Source organism: Carcharhinus amblyrhynchos, chromosome 25 (assembly GCF_965287045.1).
Source record: "Carcharhinus amblyrhynchos chromosome 25, sCarAmb.v2.hapA, whole genome shotgun sequence".
NCBI classification, from domain to species: domain Eukaryota; kingdom Metazoa; phylum Chordata; class Chondrichthyes; order Carcharhiniformes; family Carcharhinidae; genus Carcharhinus; species Carcharhinus amblyrhynchos.
The window spans coordinates 4,233,926-4,256,394 of NC_137348.1; the positions used below are offsets into that span (position 1 = coordinate 4,233,926).

General features: G+C 41.3%; 1 protein-coding gene across 3 annotated transcripts in view; it reads right to left on the bottom strand.

Moving 5' to 3' along the window:
* ciz1a (cdkn1a interacting zinc finger protein 1a) overlaps positions 1–22,469 on the bottom strand; it is a 56,172-nt gene that overhangs the window by 9,248 nt on the left and 24,455 nt on the right. Inside the window, exons 8-14 of one of the 3 annotated variants that reach the window (XM_080211897.1) lie at positions 22,208–22,387; positions 20,474–20,598; positions 17,525–17,612; positions 12,833–12,946; positions 6,064–6,234; positions 4,309–4,360; positions 738–859 (exon numbers count right to left, since the gene is read on the bottom strand). In XM_080211897.1, coding sequence (XP_080068023.1) covers positions 738–859; positions 4,309–4,360; positions 6,064–6,234; positions 12,833–12,946; positions 17,525–17,612; positions 20,474–20,598; positions 22,208–22,387 — 852 coding nt within the window. The remainder of the gene's footprint in view (positions 1–737; positions 860–4,308; positions 4,361–6,063; positions 6,235–12,832; positions 12,947–17,524; positions 17,613–20,473; positions 20,599–22,207; positions 22,388–22,469) is intronic. The other 2 variants (XM_080211898.1, XM_080211899.1) reach the window with 2 other exon arrangements.

Below are 22,469 nucleotides of genomic sequence, written 5' to 3' on the forward strand. Positions count from 1 at the left end.
ATGCAACTTTCAAAAAAATCTCACTTTGCAACCTCTCTGAGCAAGGATAATTCAATCCCAAATCTTCCTTTGTTGTTTCAAGTCCATAAAGGAGCTGAATGGAGATTGCAGGAAATAAGTTAATGTAATCCCTAGCTAGCTTGTTTGGCATGTTAAACATACCTAATTCTGCCCATTTCCAAAATTACCAAGTCAATGGTGGGAGGGAGTGTAGAAAGATTAAACCTAAACAAGTTCATAGTTATGTTGGCCCGTTAATGAGTAGAGGTACACTGAATAGGGCAAGACGTGAAGCAGCATGGTATAAGTTTCCAGCAATAAATACATGACTAACTTTATATCAAACTGCAGAAAAAGACTAAAAAGATCAGGGCATTTTTGCTTAAATTAGAAACTTTTCATTGCTTCCACAATAATTGAACTATATTCAGTAGTAGGAGGGACTTTAAAGCAAGTCTGGGACAACACCAAACACCAGAAAAGGAGAAAAACCAGAGTGAATGCGAAGAATGCATAAAGATAAAGAGTGATGGAGTGGGAGGGCTGTTGGAGGTGTAGAGAGGGGTGGGAGAGATGGGTAGCAAGGAGTGACAAGTAGGTACAGAAGGAAAAGCAGATACAAAAGGTTAAAGAGCAATGGAGAGAGGTCAGGTGAGAAGAGAAAGAAAAAGAGTAAAGGTATGGAGGAGAAAATGAGAAAATGAAACACAGGCCACATCATGGAACAACCATCTAACCTGAAGGTTCTGAAAATGCATCAGTGACTTGCAGTGGGTAAATCTGGCAGTGGACTCAGAATGGTAGAATTTGTGACACAGCTTGCAGAGGAAACCGGTCACAGGGACCACAAATTCCTGGCCTGTGGAGGGGAGGGGAACCAAGACGATCACTGTACGTTACATTGAATGTGCCCTTGTCATCAAAACACACAAAACAAATCAGAAGTAAAAAAAAAGGAAATGCATACAAGAATTTTGTTTTAACCAAAAAAAAAATCAGCTGTATAAGAGTTAACAGAAGCTTGGCTCTCGGCCTATGTCAGCGTAATTAGCTTTTTAAGATTGATGGCTATGTGCAAAAAGCAGAAATCCCCTTTCAGAATTCAGAGATATGGAGGTGTTTCAGTGAGAGGAAAGCTTTGCAATGATACCATAATGGAAAGCCACAGCAATGAATCTGGATACATATAGTTATGCCATAGGATAAACTCAAGACAATTAACAGGACCAGTTTTTTTGCACTAAGATACAAACTAGTGCTTTAGGGTTTTCAAATTTGAGGTTTAACACTGGGGAAGAAATGGTTCTACATAAACTAAAGATACTCCAATTTCAGAAAAAAGAAATCGAATTTTAAAAGAAAAGCCTCACTCAAACTTGCTTCCAAAGGTTTTGTTGTGCAATCTGTGAACTCAACAGCTATGGGTCTAGCAGTAATGATTAAGCTAAGCCATTATTTTCAGCGATCAACTCTCCAATACAAAACAATCAAGTGTTTTCTTTGAACTCGTACTGAGATACATTTGGGGTCGCTGAAGAAATTAACTTAGGAAGGATGTGCAAAAGCATAACAAAAAGATGAAGCCTTGATACCAGGACTGGCAGGGTTAATTATAAGGCTAGGCTGTACTAACTTGTTCTGTGTTTACTGAGTTTAAAAAGATTAAAGGATGATCTAATACAGATGCTTAAATTTTTTAAAGATTTTGATAGGTTAGTGACAGAGACACTATTTTTACTTTGTTGGAAAAATCCACAACAGGTAGGCGTAGTCTTACAATTAGAACTACATCAATTAGGAAACATTTTTTCACAGAAAGAGGAGTGGAAAGGTGAAATATGCACCCCACCCCTCAATTTGATTTATATTAAATTAAAGGTTTCAATGGATGGGGATCAAAGCTGGGAAATAGAGCTGTGATTCAGATCTGTCACAATGTAATTGAATGGCAGTAGAACAGTTTTGAGGGGACTGTTCCCAAGGGTTGATGGCTCCAGGAGAATCTCACCAACTGCATCGTGATGGAGGGTGGTGAAGACTGAAACAGGTAATGCAATGGCAGTGTGCAGTCTATGATGCTGTACAACTGGACACTTGTGCAAGTGTTTAGAATTGACTAGTCCTGGATCTATTTTAGATCAGAGAAAAGTTGTAATCCTACTGAGATGAATAAAGGTGTCACAGAATGCAGGCATACCCACCCAGGAATGTGAATATTACATCTGGGCTAGGAAACTTAAATGAAAAGAATTTCTTAAATGTTTGCTTTTTTCTAAAATAATATAGCCAAGAAGACGGATTACTTAGCATAAGCTGTATGCTGCTACATTTTCCTTCCCCTTTTAAGAAATCAGGCTATTTCCACTCTGCAAGTTGATAGCATGAGGTAATTGCAGATCAGTTATTAAAATAGACAGTTTCTTTGTTTATATTAACCCAACAATCCTCCCCTTCCTCCATAATATTAGTGTTCAGTATATCACCAGTCATCATTTTGCTCAGAGGGAAAGTAGTTGCTAACTGCAATGAACAATTTTGAGTGAAGGTGGTACTGTAGAGTAAATCCAATCCATTTTGCTTAGCAGGTTTTTTTAAAATTTAAAACTGAAGGTGCTGGAATTAGAATGAACACTGATGATTTTAAACCACAGCGCACAACATCTCCTGAGGAATAACTATCTTTGCAGAGTGAGAGCCATACAAAAGGGCATCAATTTCACAATTCCCTTGGCAGCAAATGTTTAAGGGAGACTCCCAAATGCAATAATCTCTTGCTTCTTTTCTCTGAAACCAATCATCCTCCTTAAACCCTTTACCCCTGCCTCCCCAACAGAAGAACAACAGCTCATGGATTCTTTGTCATCAAGGTGACCAAGATTGAGACCAACTATTCTGCAGCCTCTGCTATGTCCTTTCCTCCCACACCAAGTGAGCATTCCCCCATCCTTGCTCTCTTTCTCTAAGTTTTTTTCACATTAATCCATCGAATGTGAGCACCACTGACAAGGCCAGCATTTACTGGTCAGCTTCAATTGACCTCTAGAGTCAGTAAACTTCTTGAATGACTGCAGTCTTTTTGGTGAAGTTAGTTTTGCAGTGACATAATTGTTTGGTACAACTAATTGACTGCGAGGCCATTTTGTTACAGGGGTCATCATTACAGAAACTGACACTTTATTCCAGGTATTCTTAAAAATTTATTTAACTGAATTTAAATTCCCTAGCTGCTATGGTGGGATTGGAATTCATTTTGCTGATTCATTAACCCAGGCCTCCAGATTACTAGTTCTGTAATATATCCCCTATGTATTTAGTTTCTCTCCCATCCCCGCTCAACTCTCCTCCTGAACCACAAGACCCAGCTGCTCCCTCAACCCTATGCCCATTAAACTGTTGACCACCCAATTTACTTTGCTGGCATCCATGCTAACCGATACTGGAACCAGTTTCCCCCTTCCTTTTTAAATCCGTCATCATCCCTTTACTTGCTAGCAGTTTAAGCACTCAACATTAGCTACATTCCATTATCACTGATTTAATCCCACATTTGACCCACCAGTCCCCACATCCCCATCCCAGTCGCTGACTGAACCAGACTGTAATCTTGATGCTCTATTTGACGCTGAGGTGAGCTTTGGATTCAGTATCCTCCCCATCATTAAAACCACTCGCCTTTATCTCTGGAACATTACCTGCCTTTCAGCCCATCTCCTGTTGAAACCCTAACTCATGCTTCAGGTAGCTCGAAGCCTGCCTGTTCCAACGCTTTCCTGACCACCCTCCCACCTTGAACTCTTCATAAACATGAGCTCTGCTAAAATTTTCTAACTACATCATAGCCTGCACCCTGTCGCAAAACAATCTTCTCTGGTTATTACTGATTCTCTCTGGCTGTCTCTTCTTTTATGACCCTTCTTAAAATCTACACTATATCTCCTTCGGCTTGGTGTCAGTCGTTGTCTAATAATGTTTCTGTGAAATGCCATGGAGCCATAGAAGCATTACGTAAATACATCTAGCCAAACCCCCGATCCAATTAAACACCTCAAAATCTCAAAGATAAAGGCAAAATACTGTAGATGCTGGAATCTGAAACAAAATCAAAACATTGGAAAATCTCAGCAGGTCTGACAGCATCTGTGGAGAGAGAATAGAGCTAACATTGCAAGTCTGGATGACCCTTCAGAATCACAGATGGGCAGAATAAAGTATCCATTAAACTCTATAATGTGCTATTTTGGAAAATTTATAGATTTTGTTAGGAAAAACAGTGAGTATAATACATTAGCTTACTTCTTTTGTACTCACCATACACAGCCTCTGCATCATATGGCTCCTTCTCAAACTCTGACAGCAAAGCCTAAATGTACAAAGCACATGTTTACTTTTTTCCTCCCCGTTTGGAAATGCACATTTTACTCAAGAGGCTGTAAAATTCCATGCCGTTTCAGGGAAGCCAAGCAATTAAAGAGATTCAGTGAAAATGGCCATTCTTTCTTTCCAGAGTCCATTTAAGGATGTTCCATCATGGATACTTCCCTCTTCCACTCCATGCAATCTGCTGATCCCTTCATTTAAGGGTCAGCAAACCAGTTCTCTTACCTCCTCATGAAAAGTAAGTGGACCCTCTATTATCTGCCTTCTCCTGTCAATCCATTACCTTCTTATGAGGCATCCAATGGCCTTCAATAAAGCACCTTCTCTAAAGTGCCTGTTCTACCTGTCAACCATCCTTTGGATGTTTTTTCTCATTTCTAAACTTGCGCAAGGGTTGTTAATTTTCATCACGAACCCATGACCAAAATTGCAGTTTACCAATTTTGAATTTATACCTTTTGTTATTTTAAAGGCCTGAATAATGTTTCTGTTTGCTCCTACCCCAGAATAAGCTTTACATTGGAATATTACACAGTTCCCATCTCTGCGTTTACTAACCCTTCCAATATAACAATGGTTTTTAAGATTCTCATTCTTGGAGCCCGCCAGCTGAGTCGATACCCGATGGCCACGGTATCCTAGGTGCTCCTGCAATCCCTTCCCCCGATTGGTGGACTCATCCTGGCCCTTTAGCTGAGTACGCCCACCCGCCCTGCTGCGATGTGGGGGCCAACATGAGAACTTTTTTCTTTTCCCTCTCACTTTCTTCTCCCTCCTTCACTCTCTCTCTTTCTTTCCTCTGCCCGCGAGTTTATAGCCTGGATTGCTTGGGCATTCCGTTGGTTCTGCAGTGGTGTTCCTCTGCCTTTTTGTTTTTATATTATCACTTATTCCCAGTGCAATTAGATGGGACTTGAGCGGGGTGGGTGCCGGGGGATAGAAAGGGCCTGTTCCCTGGCCATGGGGAACATGAGCCCAGTCACATTGGAGTGTACACGGAGCACTGTGTGGATCTGTACCTGTGTTTGTTCGCTATGTGAAATATGAAAATTTTCAACATATAAAAAATTCCCATTCTTGTTTTCAAATCCTTCCAATGACCCCACCCATTCCTATCTCTGTAACCTCCTCCAACACTACAACCCTTCAAAGTCTGTGTTCTTTCTATTCTGGCCTCTTGCAGCAGAATGCAACTCCAATTTCCCTTCCTCCACCATTAGCAGCTATGCCTTCAGCTGCCTAGATCAATGATCTGGAATACTCTCCATAAACTTCTCACCTCACATTGTCTAAGGCAGGTCTTAAAAGCTACTTCTTGATCAAGCATTTTGGTGACTTATCCAAATATATATTTAATGTGATTCGATGTGAAATTATGTTTGACAATATTCTTGAAGCATCTAGGCATATTTACCAAGTTAAAAACATGATATAAATGCATACTGTTGTTGTAGAAGAGGTGCTAAACTTTCAAAAATAATAGGTATCAATGGAATTGCACTTTTGCAACATAATAAAACAGCACTAAAACCGACTACACCAAGAGAGTACACACTGCAAAATCCCACAAGTAATTACACAGTAAGTAATAATAAATTTGTCACCTCTAATAAAATCGTAAGTAAATAAGATTTAGATGCGTGAATGCAAGGAAATACAAACCAATCTAACAGTATATTGACAAACCTGCTGAGAATCCTTATCACTTAAACAATCAGAAATGCTGTCATCATCCTCCTCAGTCATCCCTTCTTCATCATCTTCATCAAAGCAACCAACTGCATCAACGGTGATCAGGTCCTCTGGATCATCTTGTCCAGCCTGGTCTTTATCCTGGGAACTTCGCTGAAGCTTCACCTGAAACCAGAATAAAGTTCATTGATGTGCAATTACTATACAAATTAGCATTGCTAACATGTTGAAATGGTAAAAATATTTGGATTTTGTGTTAAAGATTATCTACAAAGAATATAAACATCTGTATCCACCTGCAGCCAACACTTTCCTCCCCATGATAAATTTCTCGGTCTATGTTTCTGATAGTTTACTGTGACAATTTCTACTTGTCACACTGATATTACAGCTTCCAACAAGTGCAGCAGTATTATACGAGTTTATTGTTTGAATTGTATACCTTCAACACAAGAGGCAAGCTCAATAACGCAGCAACATCACATTTATTACCCATCTCTAGTTGCTGAGAAAGTGATACTATGAATTCTTCATGAACCGTGGGCGGCATGGTGGCACAGTGGCGAGCTCTGTTGCCTCAGTGCCAGGGACCCAGGTTCAATTCCCAGCTTGGGCCATTGCCTGTGTGGAGTCTGCACATTCTCCCCATGTCTGCAAGGGTTTCCTCAGTGTTCACCGGTTTGCTCCCACATTCTGAAAGACGTGCTGGTTAGGTGCATTGACCCGAATAGGCACCAGACTGTGGCGACTAGGGGAATTTCATAGTAATTTCATTGCAATGTTAATGTAAGCCTACTTGTGATTAATAGAATAATAGAATCCCCACAGTGCAGAAGGAGGCCATTCAGTCCATCGAGTCTGCACCAGGCCTTATCCCCGTAACCCCACATATTTACCCTGTTAATCCCTCTAACCTACGCATCCTGGGACACTAAGGGGCAATTTAGCATGGCCAATCAACCTAACCCACACATCTTTGGACTGTGAAAAGAAACTGGAGCACCCGGAGGAAACCCACGCAGACATGGGGAGAATAAACAAACTTTAACTGCTGCAACCTTTATGGTGATTGCTGCCCATGGTGATGCCAGGTTGGGAACTCTAGGTTTCTGACCCAGTGGCAATGAAGGAATGGTGACCTCCTAACATTGCTGTTATTATTCTTCTTGATGGTCAGGGGAAGGATGTGTTCTCAAAGTAATCCTGGGTGGCAAGCTGCTGCAGAGTACCCTGTAGAACATGTATGCTGCAGCTACAGTGCACTGATGGTGAAGGATGGACGTTGAAGCTAATCCAATGTACTGCCTGTTTAGAGACTGTGTAGTGAATTACTCATCCCTGACTCATAGAAAATCTGATGCTATTCAGCCAATCTAACTGAATTGGGTCATTAGGTATGAATGACTGAGTGGCACTGATGGCTACCCTAGCTCATATCGTGGACCCATTTAACAGGAGAGAGCACGGTTGCAAGGAGTCAACAAGATGCAGGAACAAAGGATAAAAAAAAAACTCTAAACCCAACAAATCTGAAAAGGTAAAAGCAAATTACTGCAGATGCTGGAATCCGAAAACAAAAAAGGAAATGCTAGAAAATCTCAGCAGGTCTGGCAGCATCAGTAAGGAGAGAAAAGAGCTGACGTTTTGAGTCCTGATGATCCTTTGTCAAAGCTGAAAAGATGTGTCAGAAGTGCAACAGATACAAAATAAAGTCATCAGTTAAATGGGCATAGATTCATGGAAACAAGACCACAAAAAACTATGGTAAATTTGACTGCCCAAAAATTCCAGGAGTGGAATACAGTAACCTTATCTTCCTCTCCCTACAGATGCTGCCTGACTTGCTGTGCATTTCAGTATTTTCCCATCTAATGTCAGATTACCATACAAGGATGAGAATTTTTAAATATGAGAAGTTGGGAAATCAGGAGCCAACGTAGGTCAGTGATCACTGGATTCAATGTATGATGAATACAGGTGAAGGAAAGTGTTAAATTAAAAGTGTTAAAATTAAAAGCGGAGGAATTTAGAGTAGCTAAGAGCAGTGGGCGAGAAGAGGGTTGAGAAAGGTTTAAATGTCAACAAAGATTGACAAAAAAGTTGATAAAGGAGGGTAGAAGAAGCTATGAAGCTGGGCTAGCGCTTAATATAAAAAAGGATAGCAAGAGTTTTTATAAATATATAAAAAGGAAGAGGCTGGCTAGGGTGAACGTTGGTCCCTTAGCGGATGAGAAAGGGGACCTAGTGGTAGGGGATGGGGATATGGCTAAGGTCTTGAATAACTTTTTTGTTTCTGTCTTCACGGAGGAGGACGTGAATAATTTGCCGGGTGTTAGCGATGGAAAGGTGGTAGGACTGGAGGGTCTTAATGACATTACTGTTACTAGAGAGGTGGTGCGCGACAGACTGGAGGGGCTGATTGTGGACAAGTCCCCAGGACCGGATGGAATGCATCCGAGGGTTCTGAAAGAAATGGCGGAGGTGATAGTGGATGCCTTGGTGGTTATTTTCCAGACGTCGCTGGATTCCGGGGAAGTGCCGGAGGATTGGAAAACGGCTAATGTTACGCCGTTGTTTAAGAAGGGTGCCAGGCAAAAGGCGGGGAATTACAGGCCGGTTAGTTTAACGTCTGTGGTAGGTAAAATGTTAGAATCCGTCATTAAGGAGGAAATTGCGAGGCATCTTGAAGGGAATTGCTTGATAGGGCAGACGCAACACGGTTTCATTAAAGGGAAGTCGTGTCTGACAAATTTACTGGAGTTCTATGAGGATGTGTCTAGGGCGGTGGATAGAGGAGAGCCGGTGGATGTGGTCTTTCTGGATTTTCAGAAGGCGTTTGATAAGGTACCTCACAAGAGGTTACTGCAGAAGGTCAGAGGACATGGAGTTGGGGGTAGGGTGTTAGCGTGGATAGAGGATTGGTTGTCAAATAGGAGGCAGAGAGTGGGGGTCAATGGGTGCTATTCGGATTGGCGGTTGGTGACTAGTGGGGTGCCCCAGGGGTCGGTGCTGGGGCCTCAGCTATTTACCATTTATATAGATGATCTGGAGGAGGGAACCGAGTGTAGGGTGTCGAAATTTGCTGATGACACCAAGATTGGGGGAAAGGCAAATTGTGCGGAGGGTGTGGAGAGTCTGCAGAAGGATCTAGATAGGCTGGGCGAATGGGCCAGGAAATGGCAAATGGAATTTAATGTTGGCAAGTGTGAGGTGGTCCACTTTGGTAGGAAGAATGGTAGGAAGGACTATTACTTACGGGGCGAAAAACTGCAGCAGGCGACGGTGCAGAGGGACCTCGGGGTCCTTGTGCATGAGTCGCAAAAACCCAGCCTGCAGGTGCAGCAGGTGGTCAGGAAGGCGAATGGGATGCTGGCCTTCATAGCGAGGGGGATTGAATATAAAAGTAGGGAGGTCTTGCTGCAGCTGTATAGGGCATTGGTGAGGCCGCAGCTGGAGTACTGTGTGCAGTTTTGGGCGCCGCACCTGCGCAAGGATATTTTGGCCTTGGAGGGAGTGCAGAGGAGGTTTACTAGGCTGATACCGGAGTTGAGGGGGTTGAGCTATGAGGAGAGGCTGAATAAACTAGGCTTGTACTCGTTAGAGTTTAGAAGAATGAGGGGAGATCTCATTGAGACGTATAAGATGATGAATGGGATGGATAGGATAGAGGTGGAAAGACTCTTCCCGCTCAAAAAAGACAGTAGGACTAGGGGGCACAGCCTCAAGATAAAGGGGGGGCGGTTCAGAACGGAGTTGAGGAGGAACTTCTTCACTCAAAGGGTGGTGAATCTCTGGAATTCTCTGCCCGTTGAAGTGGTGGAGGCTACCTCGCTAAATATTTTTAAGACGCGGGTTGATGGGTTTTTGATAAGCGAGGGGATTAAGGGTTATGGGGAGAGGGCGGGAAAGTGGAACTGAGCCACGACAGATCAGCCATGATCTTATTGAATGGCGGGGCAGGCTCGAAGGGCCAGATGGCCTACTCCTGCTCCTATTTCTTATGTTCTTATGTTCTTAGGTGGTAGCTCAGGGTCCCATTGAACAGTCAAGTCCAGAGGTGGCAAAGACTCAGGTGAGGATTTTGACAATGGACAGAGTGAGGTGAAGCAAATGGACAAAATTAGGGAGGCAGAGTTTGTGACCAAGAGGATATGAAATTGTAAACTTAAAATAAGTTAAATAGGCTACCACAGTTCTGAACAGCCTAGTTAAATGAGACAGTGATTAAGTAGTATAGTATCTGCTTCCATAAGTATAATACTTACGGGTGGCATGGTGGTACAGTGGTTAGTACTGTTGCCTCACAGCACCAGGAATCAGATTCAATTCCTGGCTTGGGGTTGCACGTTCTCCCTGTGTCTGTGTGGGTTTCCTCTGAGTGCTCTGGTTTCCTCCCACAGTCTGAAACAAATGCTGGTTAGGTGCATTGACCTGAACAGGTGCTGGAGTGTGGTGACTAGGGGAACTTCACAGTAACTTCACTGCAGTGTTAATGTTAGCTTTACTTGTGACTAATAAATAAACTTTAAAAGGTTTACTTATGGAACCGGATCCCACATTTTTGGATGATGACGTCAAGAAGCAGCATGTACATGTATGAGGGGAGGAGACACAGGACAAATTCAAGAAACTCATAATACTGAATCCCTTTTTTGCTTTGTACATGATAAAGAACATTGTCACTTGAGGACTTGTAGCGACAATGACTAAATAATACCCAGTCTCAAGACCCATGGGTTAAGGCAGGCTTAAAGGATATATATTAAAAATGATAAGAGTTGTATTTAGTCAAGTGAGATAGATGGATAAAGATAATGGGATACAGGCAATGCGTAAAATATTGGTAGACAAAGCATAATATTAGACGGCAGGAAGTACTTCTCTTCACAGTCAGTAACTGCACAAATCTTGCAGAACCTAGTTTGAAATGGCTTTGTAATGTTCCAAATAAAAATACTCTGTCCATATATTATCTAAGTTACAAATGCTTTAATTTACAGGGAAAAAAGGGCAGCTTCATGTGTTCCAGTTCAATAAGGCCTGAATGACTAGTTAATATACTGTTTTGTTTGTATTTTTCAGAACACACGTTTCAGTCTCCATTTTAATCATCATATCAACAAACAGTTAATGACTTTCAACAGAGCCCTGATGGGTCTGTACTCGTTAAGAGTTTAGAAGGCTGGGGGGGGCACGAGTTTAGATCGGAGTTGAGGAGGAACTTCTTCACTCAAAGTGTGGTGAATCTCTGGAATTCTCTGCTCGTTGAAGTGGTGGAGGCTACCTCACTGAATATATTTATTTAAGTCACGGGTAGATAGGTTTCTGATTGACAGGGGAATTCAGGATTATGGGGAGAAAGCAGGGAAGTGGAGCTGATCTACTTCAGATCAGCCATGATCTTACTGAATGGCAGGGCAGGCTGGAAGGGCTAAATGGCCTACTCCTGCTCCTATTTCTTATGGCTACTGAACAAACTAAATTAGTGCCATAATTGCTCTGACTAGATCCAAAGAAGAAGTGTGCAAATTTGAGTCATAATACACTTGCAAGTTTTCAGCAAGGTGAATATAGATGGTCCAGGGCTCATGCCTGCCTCCAAAACTGGTAACACACAGGGTCAATCCCTCACCACTTACATTGGCAATAATTTGGTTATTAAGTCATCAAGCAGGTCATCACTATAGGAGATTGGTTCATCTCAAAGGGATATAATGTGGATAGTTAAGCCTGCTCACTCCAAACACACTTCAAGTGATCTAGTTACAACCAGTTTTTATAACAGAAGAAAGGATGGAATATGGAAAACATTAGTTTGAATGAAGATGGTTTTCAAATCACTCTGTTCCTTTTAGGATCCAATCCTACCATCTTCCCATTACAGCTCAAGTATCAGTTGAAAGACCTTCAGTTAACGTATGCCTTCAGTAGCATACTAGAATGTCAGCCAACAGTGTGACGTTCAAACCCACAACCTTCTGAAACTAAGACAAAGTTCAGACTGGAGTGCCAAGTTGGGGCCCTGAAGAATGTCCCCAACTAGAGAGAAAATAATCAGATAACAATATTTGTTATAGTTGAATGAATGCTTCAATTGAATGTCAACACTTTTTTTTACTGATTTAACAGATCACAGACTCCAAACATTAAAGGCAATCACTCGTTGTCCAACTCATCTATGCTCAGATGCATCATGTGTAACAGTCGTGTCGTCATAAAATGGAACTTTAGGACTGTTCTATCGGCTTCTGATCAAGCAAAATCTTGATTTTGAAATTCCCATCCTTGTGTTCAAAAATTTCCATGGCCTCACCCCTTGCAATCCTTGTAACCTTCTCCAGGCCTACAACTTTTCAAGACCTTCCTGCATCTCCACTCCGGTCTCATTCATTTTCCCATTTCCTTTACTTCACCTTTGATGCCTGTGCTCTAGCCACCCAAGGCCTAAGATCTAGAAATCCATCTCTAAACTTCTCAGTCCTTCTCTACTCCTGTAACATAATTTTGGTTTATTCTCTTATTGCCTTATGTAGGTCATTGTCAAATTTAATTTGATAATGCTCCTATGAGGCATTTTGGATATTTAAATCCATTAAAAGCACATAATTGCAAGATGTTATTGAAGACTGTAACCTGCCTATTCTCTGTTTAAGCACAAGCACAGCCATTCAGAAATAAGGTGTAAACATTTTTTTTCCATTTGTAATTTCCCCTGTATTCCAACATGGAAACAAGTGAAAAGCCTAGAAAAAGCTTAGTGTACCTCTTCCACTTTCTGCTTGTGCTCTGGCGACTTCATGTGTTCCACAAACTTGCGGGGGGTTTTGAAGTGTCGGCTGCAGACAGTGCAGAAAGGCCGCAGCGAGTACTTAGCAAGCTGGTGAGAAACAGAGAACATAAATGACACAGCTACAGCAAGAGGTGGGATTGGACCAGCAATCTCCCTCAAAAAAAAAGGACCAGCTGAATCTTGTCCCTAGTACACAGTGTGGGGGCTTTGAAACAGCTATATCTTTCCCAGAGATTGTATGATTCATGGCTTTTTAGGCCAAGACTGCACTCACTTTGTCTACTGGGAAGAACAGAGATGAATGGATACCTCAATGTTTCTACGAATCCAGAGAACTCAAATCTCCCCATGACAAGTTGCAAAATTTTTCTGTTGACCCACAATAGCAGCTGATTCTTTTGCATCAGTTGTGTTTTGTGATTTAAGAACCCAGTGACACAACTTTGACAGGGTTCATTGAAATCACTCAAGAAACACAAACCACATCTGGTGATGCGTACATTACTCCAGTGCTACATTACACGGTTCACTTGCCCATATTACATGTTCACTTCTTACTGAAGTTGCTTAGCAAGCTGCTCAGTTGTGAAAGCCTTTTGTTTCAAAAGGCAATGAATCTGTACTACCCTGAGATCAATAACTGAGATAGCTGGCTGGGGTATGACTGCCAGCCACAAATAGAACAGCAGTATTAACTATGTTTTAACAGCCCTAGTAGTAAACTTTCTTTCAAATCCTTCCATTGATTTTCAAAAATTATCATTGTAGAGATCTCTACATAGAGCAATACAGGAAATGGCTATTCAACCTATCATTCATGTGCTGGCTCTCTGTAAGAGCTATCCAATTAGTTCTACACATCAGGCTTTTCCCATAGTACTGCAATTTTTTCTTGAATCGACTTCCATGGGTCTTTTAGGCAATGCTATAAATCTCCTGAAAAAATTCAAATAGTTCCTTTAGAAGGGGCTGGGTTCATCTCATACTCCAAAGGGCAGATGTAATTTAAAAAGACAAATACTGATTCACACAATCCTTGAAGACAATTTGCTCCCTGGAAATCTGCTTAGACAGATCACAATGAGTTTGTAGGGACAACAACCACACTATTTACACATTGCCCTTAAAGTAACTCCCTTAAGTTGGGAACCGAAGAAAGGGGAAACTGGAAAGATGGTCATCACTTACATTGAAGAGATAGATTTTAAAGTAAAATACTGCAGATGCTGGAAATCTGATATACAAACAAAGTACTGTTAATGTTCAACAGGTCTGACAGCATCTGGGAAGAGGCAGAGTTTCTGTTCCACCTCCCATCCTCCAAAAACTTCAAACTGATGCAAAACTCTGCTGCCCATATCCTAACTTGTACCAGGTCCCACTGACCCATCATTACTGTGTTTGTCAATCTACACGGGCTCCCATTTGAACAATTACCTTAATTTTAAAATTCCCATCTTTGTTTACAAATCCCCCCCCGGCCTCACTCCTCCCTTTCTGTGTAATCTCTTCCAGCCCTCAAAGTCAGCGACCTCCAAGCTCCTCTTGGCCTCTTGTGCATGCCCAATTTTTAATCACTCTGATATTGACAGCCATGCCTTCAAATACAGAGAAACTAAGTTTTGGAATTCCTTCTCTAAACTTCTTCATCTCTCTAATCATCTTTCCTTTTCTAAGATCATAGAATCATACAGCTCATAAAAGAGGCCCTTTGAGTCTGCACTGACACATTAGAAACACCCGAATTCCCACCTAATCCCTTCTGCTGGCACTTGGCCCACAGTCCTGAATGTAATGATGTGCCAAGTGCTCATCCAGATACTTTTTGAAGGACCTGAGGTAACCCACCTCCATCACCCTCCAAGGCAGCACCACTCTCTGGGTAAAATAGTTTTTTCTCACAACACCCCCCCCCCCCATCTTGAATCTATGGCCCCTCATGACCAACCCTTCAACTATGGAGAACAGCTGCTCCTTATTCACTTAGTCCGTGTCCCAGTGCTTCTTAAAATCTACTCCTTTCACAAAGCTTTGGGATCATCTGTCTTGATGTCTCCTTATGTGGTTTGCGTGTCAAAGCTTGTTTGATGATACACTTGTGAAGCACTTCAGAATGTTTCACCACATCAAGATGCTATATAAATGCAAGTTGTTGCTATTGTTCTTAAAAATGTTTATATATTTCATTAAGTATTCTGCAGGAACAGCAGACAGACATGTTCCCCAAATTAAGGGATAGATTTAAGACACAAATTGAATGAATACTTTGCAGCTGTCTTCAAAAAAAAAAGGGGCAATGCAGACATTGTAATTGTGAAGGAGTATGAAATAAAGATATGATAAACACAGGGAAACAGGAATATTAAGTGTTAAGGAAGTGTTCAAAATCACAGAGGCTAGACACTGAGTGGATAGGGAGAAACTATTCCAGCTCGTAAAAGGATCAGGAGTGCCAGTGCACCAATTTAAAGTGATTTGCAAAAGAAGCAAACACAATGTGAGAAAAAAAACTTTTTCACACAAGTAGTTTGAGTCTTCAATGCATTGCCTGGAAGTATGGTAGAGGCCAGTTCAATTGAGGCATTCAAGAAGACATTAGATGATTATTTGAATAGAAACAATGCGCAGACGTATGGGGAAAAAGGCAGGAGAACGTAGGCACAACACTCAAGTAGACAGCCGGTGCAGACAAGACCAAGTAACTTTCTTCTGCAGTGTAACAATTCTGTAACAGGCAGTTTTAAGAGTACACTTCATGACCCTGTGCTTACACTGCCACTTGAACATAGCTTCCAACTCAAGAATATATTAGAGATTTCCAATAATGTACAAATCAAAGCAGCTGAACAGGGTCTGTAGGCAGCTATAATCCACATAAGCTGCAGGTATGAACTCTATCACTGTCTACTGCATGATTATGCAACAATGAGCAATATCTAAGTTCCCACTGATATCATAAATCTAGAATTTACAGATATTTATAACAATGCCATCTGTTATCAAATTCTCACTTAACAGACTTTTATTTTCCATGTTGGCACAACCAGATGAAGAATTCTTGGGCCCATCTGCCCCCAGCATAACCACCCCACTCCATAAAAACACAAATGAGCAACAAAATGCAGAAAGAAATTAGCCCAAACAGGAAAACAGAGCGTAATGATCAGAACATACTGTATTTCCCACTGTTCACAGAACTTATTGGTGTGAACATTAAGTTTGTACAATGCAAAACAGGCAGTGTAATTAAACTAATCAATAGAAATGTTGAAAAACTAAAAATTTATGCAATGCAACTAACTTTGGTTAAATTGCAGTAAGTGCTTAGGGGCAACAGAAGACCTTAAGTATACAATATAATTCATCATTACTGATGTCTTCATTTTCTTTTGTTTGTTCATGTATTCAGTGCAGCGTAACAAGACATGAACTAGAGTTAGCACTGTTTCCTTCTGAAATAAATGGAACACTTAAGGATACTTTTTAATATATTATTCTTTGATGCGATGTGGGCTTTGTGGGAAGACCTGCACTTGTTGCCCATTCCCAAACGCCCTTAAACTGAGTGGCTTACAAGATCATTTCAGAGGTCAATCAAATTGCTACGGATAAAATTACTGCGGATGCCGGTATCCAAAACCGTGAGAAAATTCTGGAAAATCTCAGCAGGTTTGGCCACATCTGTAAAAGAGAGAAATGAGCTGACATTGAGACTTGACTTGAAACGCAGTTCTTTTCTCTCCTTACAGATGCGGCCAGACCGACTGAGATTTTCCAGCATTTTCTCAAATTGCTATAGACCTGGAGCCACATGAAGGTCAGACTAAGTTATGATGGCTGATTCCCTTTTTTAAAAGAGGACAGTAAAGGGCATGGGTGAATTCAATAGGTTTTTTTTTTACAACTGGTGAGTTTCATGGTCATCGTTGCTGAGATTAGCTTTCAAGTCCAAATTTTAATTAACTGAATTTAAATTCCACCAGCTGTTGTGGTGGGATTTGAACCCATGTCCCCAGACATTAGCTGGGTTTCTGGATTACTAATAGTGCAATGACATGATCACAATGCCACCATCTCCTGTTGTGAATTTCAAGCTATAGGAAGGTTAAAGAACAGAATAAACATTAAAGCTAAGTAACAGCCCTGCAGAATGGCAAAGCAATTAAAGATATGGCTAAAACACAGAAGAAAGGAACAGGAGGGACACAGTAAGCATCAAGGGAGACAAGGAAGCTTTTAATTTAAATTGAATTATAGAAACCAAAACTAAAATTAAAAAGGTTCTAGCTGGAGGCACCTGGATGACACCAATTTGCAAACAGCATATTCTGCATTTTGGCTAAATGCTTTACATTTAGCACGTAGGGCATTTCCCAGAAATATTACCCATCCCGACTTATTGCAGGCCAAGAGGAAACATGCATAAATTTCACAGATAAATAAACTTGTTAAAAAGCTGGTGACAATAATTTGCGGGTTATGGAAACAAGAATATATGATTGCACAAAGAAAACAGTAAATATTACAAATGCACAGCAGGTTAGGTAGTGCCTGGAAGGTTTGGATGAGACATCTCCAGTCAAATGGTAAACTATCTTGCTCTTTGAGGCAATGATTAAATGGCTACGTGACTCTAGCAATTTTGCAGAAAGCTTTTCTGTCTACCTTATGTCTCTGTGTCCTGCGATGCTCAATGACATTCCCTCTGAAGTGGGCCTGACAGGTGCTGCACCATCTGGGCCGTTTCTTGTCACTGTAAGATAATCATCAGTTGTTTAGAACTGGCGTTGGATTTTATCTCACCTCTCCTCCTTTTCCCACTTGCCATAAAATGGTGTTTGGCTTTCTCCTCTTCATCACACAGATTAAGTCAAGAATTTATCTGTATACCTCAGGTCATATCTCTTTGGAAACAGTTAGGAATCCCTTCTCTCCCATCTATTCTGCAACTCAACAGATAATGGCTGATCAGGTCTCACCACTAATTATCTGTCCATGTTCCATATCCATTAATATCCTTTCCAATAAAACCTACCAGTCTCTGTCTTGAAAATTTCATCTGACCCTAGCTAGACTTTGTGGGAGAGAATTCAAAACTTCCACTACCCTATGAAAAGTTACTTCTAGATTTCCCTTCTAAATGGCTTAACTCATGTTCGGTGACACAGTGGTTAGCACTGCTGCCTTACAGTGCCAGGGACCCGGGTTCGATTTCCAGCTTGGGTCATGCCTGTGCGGAGTCTGCACATTCTCCCTGTGTTCGTTTGGGTTTCCTCCGGTTTCCTCCCACAGTCTGAAAGTTAGGTGCATTGGCTGTGCTAAATTCTCCCTCAGTGTACCTGAACAGGCACCAGAGTGTGGCGACTAGGGGATTTCCACTATAACTTCATCGCAGCGATAATGTAAGCCTACTTGTGACACTAGTAAATAAACTTGAGGTAATAGTTTCTCTCTATCCTTATCAAATACTTTTAACATTTTAAATAACAAAATCAGAAAACCTTCAATCTTCCATGCTTAAAGCAATCTGCCCTCGTAATTGAACGTTCCAAACTCCAGTATCATTCTCTAATTTCAAAAAGCTACTCAGGTCTTCCAAACCTTTCGATGGTTTCTAATGTTATCCTGCACTGCATTTTTCAACTTTTATCAGGATATCTCTGGATTTAAATACTGAAAAGGATGCTTCACGTTTCTGCATCTGTTTAATGGCTATTCTAAAACACCAGTGACACATAACAATGGCATAAAAAAAGCCTGTGGAAAGCCCAATTAATTCTAACAACCACAGAGATTCTCCCAATAGCTCAGTAGGTGTTTTCAGTTAACGGTTCCAAACAGACCCAGAAAGACTCACTGGTTCTATCCTCAACTTGTGCAGAGTTAACCAATCTCAGTCTGACACATGATATTACATTTGGTCTCCATGACCTAGAAGGTGATTACAGAATCAGGTCCCCTCTCACTCCATTCTAACTGTTGATTGATGATGTTTATCGCAGCTGAACAACCTGACATATGCTACCAATTTCTTTTAGGGAAAAGCACCACCCATACCTCTGACTGTACTTGATTTAACAAGTAATAGGTCACAATCTAAAACAGTGAGATTTTTCAAAGCAGTATACTTGGATGGCTCAAAAGTTTGGAGGCAGAATAGAAAAAAATCTCTTTAATTCACTTACACACCAAATTGCCATTACCGACAGATCTTGGTGATCTGATTTAGGTAATAGCCTAATGAACAGCAGACCCAACAAAAGTTCTTTCCAAAACACCAAGGTCCATAAAGTTCAAACAAGGCAAAGCAGCAGATATGAAAAACATACAAGCAAAAGCAAAGGGAATTAGCTGGGTATTGCTCACAAGGGCTACAGGGATTACAGTTTATAGAGCCCTGATTTAAAAGATCACACAAAGGATTCAAAACAGGTTGCACTGTATTCAAGCATGCAAATTTGCCCAGACGTAGGTGTGTACCATAATAATTATACTATACAAGTTAAACTTACATGGAGAAACTTGATTAGACCACACTTTGAATATTGAGCATAGCTCTGGTTTCCATATCATAAAAATGATATAAAGGCACTCCGGACTAGCAAAAATACTTGCCGTTATACATTTCAGGAAAGACTAAACAGGCTGAGGTTCCTCTCTCTAGAAAAGAGAAGGTTGAAGGGTGATCTGATAGAAGTCTTTATGTTTCTAGAATGGTTTGACGCAATAAATATGGAGAAGATCTTTCCATTTTTGGGGGAGACCAAAACTCGGGGCTATTAATATAAGACAGTCATTAATCCAATAGGGAATTGAGAAGGAACTTCTTTACCTCAAAGAGTGGTTAGAATGTGACGCTCAGTATCAAATGTAGTGGAGGTGAATAGCGCTGATACATTCGAGGGAAAACTAGATAAACCTATTAAGGATTAACTGACAGAGTTCAATATGAAAGGTATGGGAAAGTTTCGTGGAGCACGAGGTCAGTATGGACCATTTGGAGGGAGTGCAGAGGAGGTTTACTAGGCTGATACCGGAGTTGAGGGGGTTGAGCTATGAGGAGAGGCTGAATAAACTGGGCTTGTACTCGTTAGAGTTTAGAAGAATGAGGGGAGATCTCATTGAGACGTATAAGATGATGAATGGGATGGATAGGATAGAGGTGGAGAGACTCTTCCCGCTCAAAAAAGACAGTAGGACTAGGGGGCACAGCCTCAAGATAAAAGGGGGGCGGTTTAGAACGGAGTTGAGGAGGAATTTCTTCACTCAAAGGGTGGTGAATCTCTGGAATTCTCTGCCCGTTGAAGTGGTGGAGGCTGCCTCGCTAAATATTTTTAAGATGCGGGTTGATGGGTTTTTGATAAGAGAGGGGATTAAGGGTTATGGGGAGAAAGCGGGAAAGTGGAACTGAGCAGCGACAGATCAGCCATGATCTTATTGAATGGCGGGGCAGGCTCGAAGGGCTAGATGGCCTACTCCTGCTCCTATTTCTTGTGTTCTTATTTGGGTTGAATGGCCTGTTTCTATGCTGTAATTTCTATGCTCACTGACCATAAACTAGTGGAGATTCAAAATACTTGCTCTGCACCTATTAGCTCGGATATATGTACGTACCCATCTCTGCCTCTTCCCATTGCACCCGATTTAGGAATCAGGGTGGCCAGACAAGCATTACTCATTTGCTGAATCTCCATGAGTCGCTGGTGATGACGAGTCCCATTCATGTGCTTTTGAAAGTTCTTCAAAGAAAAAAATGTAGAATTACAAAAGAGAACATAAATAACACTTCATCAACATCAGATACAAGAATTCAATAGCTGGCTACATTGGACTGCATTTTTCTTCAAACAATATCTAGAATCATAGTATCCCTACAGGGTTGGAGGAGGCCATTGAGTCCGTACCAACTCTTCGTCAGAGCATCCCAATAACTCCTTTAACCTAGACATCTTGGGACATTAAGGGGTAATTTAGCACAGCCAATCCACCTTGCTCGCCCATCTTTGGACTGTGGGAAGAAACCAGAGCACCCGGAGGAAACCCATGCAGACACAGTGAGAAAGTGCAAACTACTCAGTCACCCAGGGCCAGAATCGAACTCAGGTTCCTGGTGCTGAGAGGCAGCAGTGCTAACCACTGTGCTACTTTAATTATTCTGTAGAATATATTCTGAGAGCCAATATCTTAATCAAACTGCTTGGAACATGGATGTCATCTTTGAGGGCAGACAACTGCACAGAACGTATGGAAGCTTTGCTAAATGATTATTTAAATGTCCGCTTTACAGCTATCATACTGCTGTGCAGTATAATGCATGGAACCGTATACTGTTGGGTTGTACACATTTATCCCATAAATCATTGCATACACTATCAAAATTACCCAATAACACTGGCTAAAGTTTTGAAAAAATGTGTGGTCTGTTGTTCTTGTTATCAAAATGCCACCTGGCTATAGCAACTCATCCTGCCTCCTTTCACATGAAATGATTCCACTTTCAACTAATGCGGCAACATTACGATTCTGTTTCCCCAAATGTCCCGACTGAGCAGGCAAGACAGTATAACAATTGGGAAATCTTCCTGCTAAAACTGTATAAGGCACTCGCTAGACAACGCCTGGAATATTGTGAATAGTTTTGGTCCCCTTATCTAAGGAAAGGTATACTGGTGTTGGAAATGGTGCAGAGAGGGTTCACGAGGTTGATCCTGGGGTATGGAGGTATTTTCTCATGAGGAGGTGGAATCTGACTCGAGTTTTGGAGAATTAGAGATGACCTTGCTGAAACATATAGGATTCTCAGGGGACTTGACAGCACTTTCCAAAAAACAGGAGTGATGGCTAAATAGTTCCTTCCTTCCTTTTATATTGTTATATTTTCTTGTATTCCACTTGTCCAGGTCAGACACTCCGCCACATTTTTGTCTTTTAACTCAGTGTCTCTATAAACAGATAGTCCTGCATCAGATGGTTGTACCAGCACCAGAACCACAACCACACATTCTTCATTCTATTGGCCATTTATTCAGAACACAGAAAATTTCTGTTTGAAAGGATGCTGCTTCCATTGTTCACTAAAATCATTTAATAGATTCAGGAAATATGCCTTTATGAAAACCAATGAAAAGTTTACTTTTCTCCCTTTGATAGCTCACAAATTCCACAAACAAAAATGTTTGATTGGCTGATTGTGTTGTAGTGATTAGATGGAGGTTAGTACAGTAAGTGTATTTGGTTAATGGAGCTATTCAGTTAAACAGTTATCTTAAGGCATGCATTGGGCTACTGACCAGAGACTCTCTTCATCTACAATCACTCAGTTATGCAAGTCATTGTTGTTCTCTTTACCTTTTGATTGTAGCAGTTAGCATTGCAGATGTAACAGATAAACTTGGTAGGTATGGAATCCATCTCCTCAGTAGAGTCCTCACTGCCCTTGGTCCCTGAGTCTGGCACCGACGTACTGATTGCCCGACTCTCACTGCTCTGCTGGATCGTCACTTTCAGTGTACTCACGGTACTCAGCATCTGTAAGGTATATATTTTCACTTGCTTTCTCAACCCATCAAGCAATCCATTCAGAGACAAATTGCCACCAATTCCACTGGGA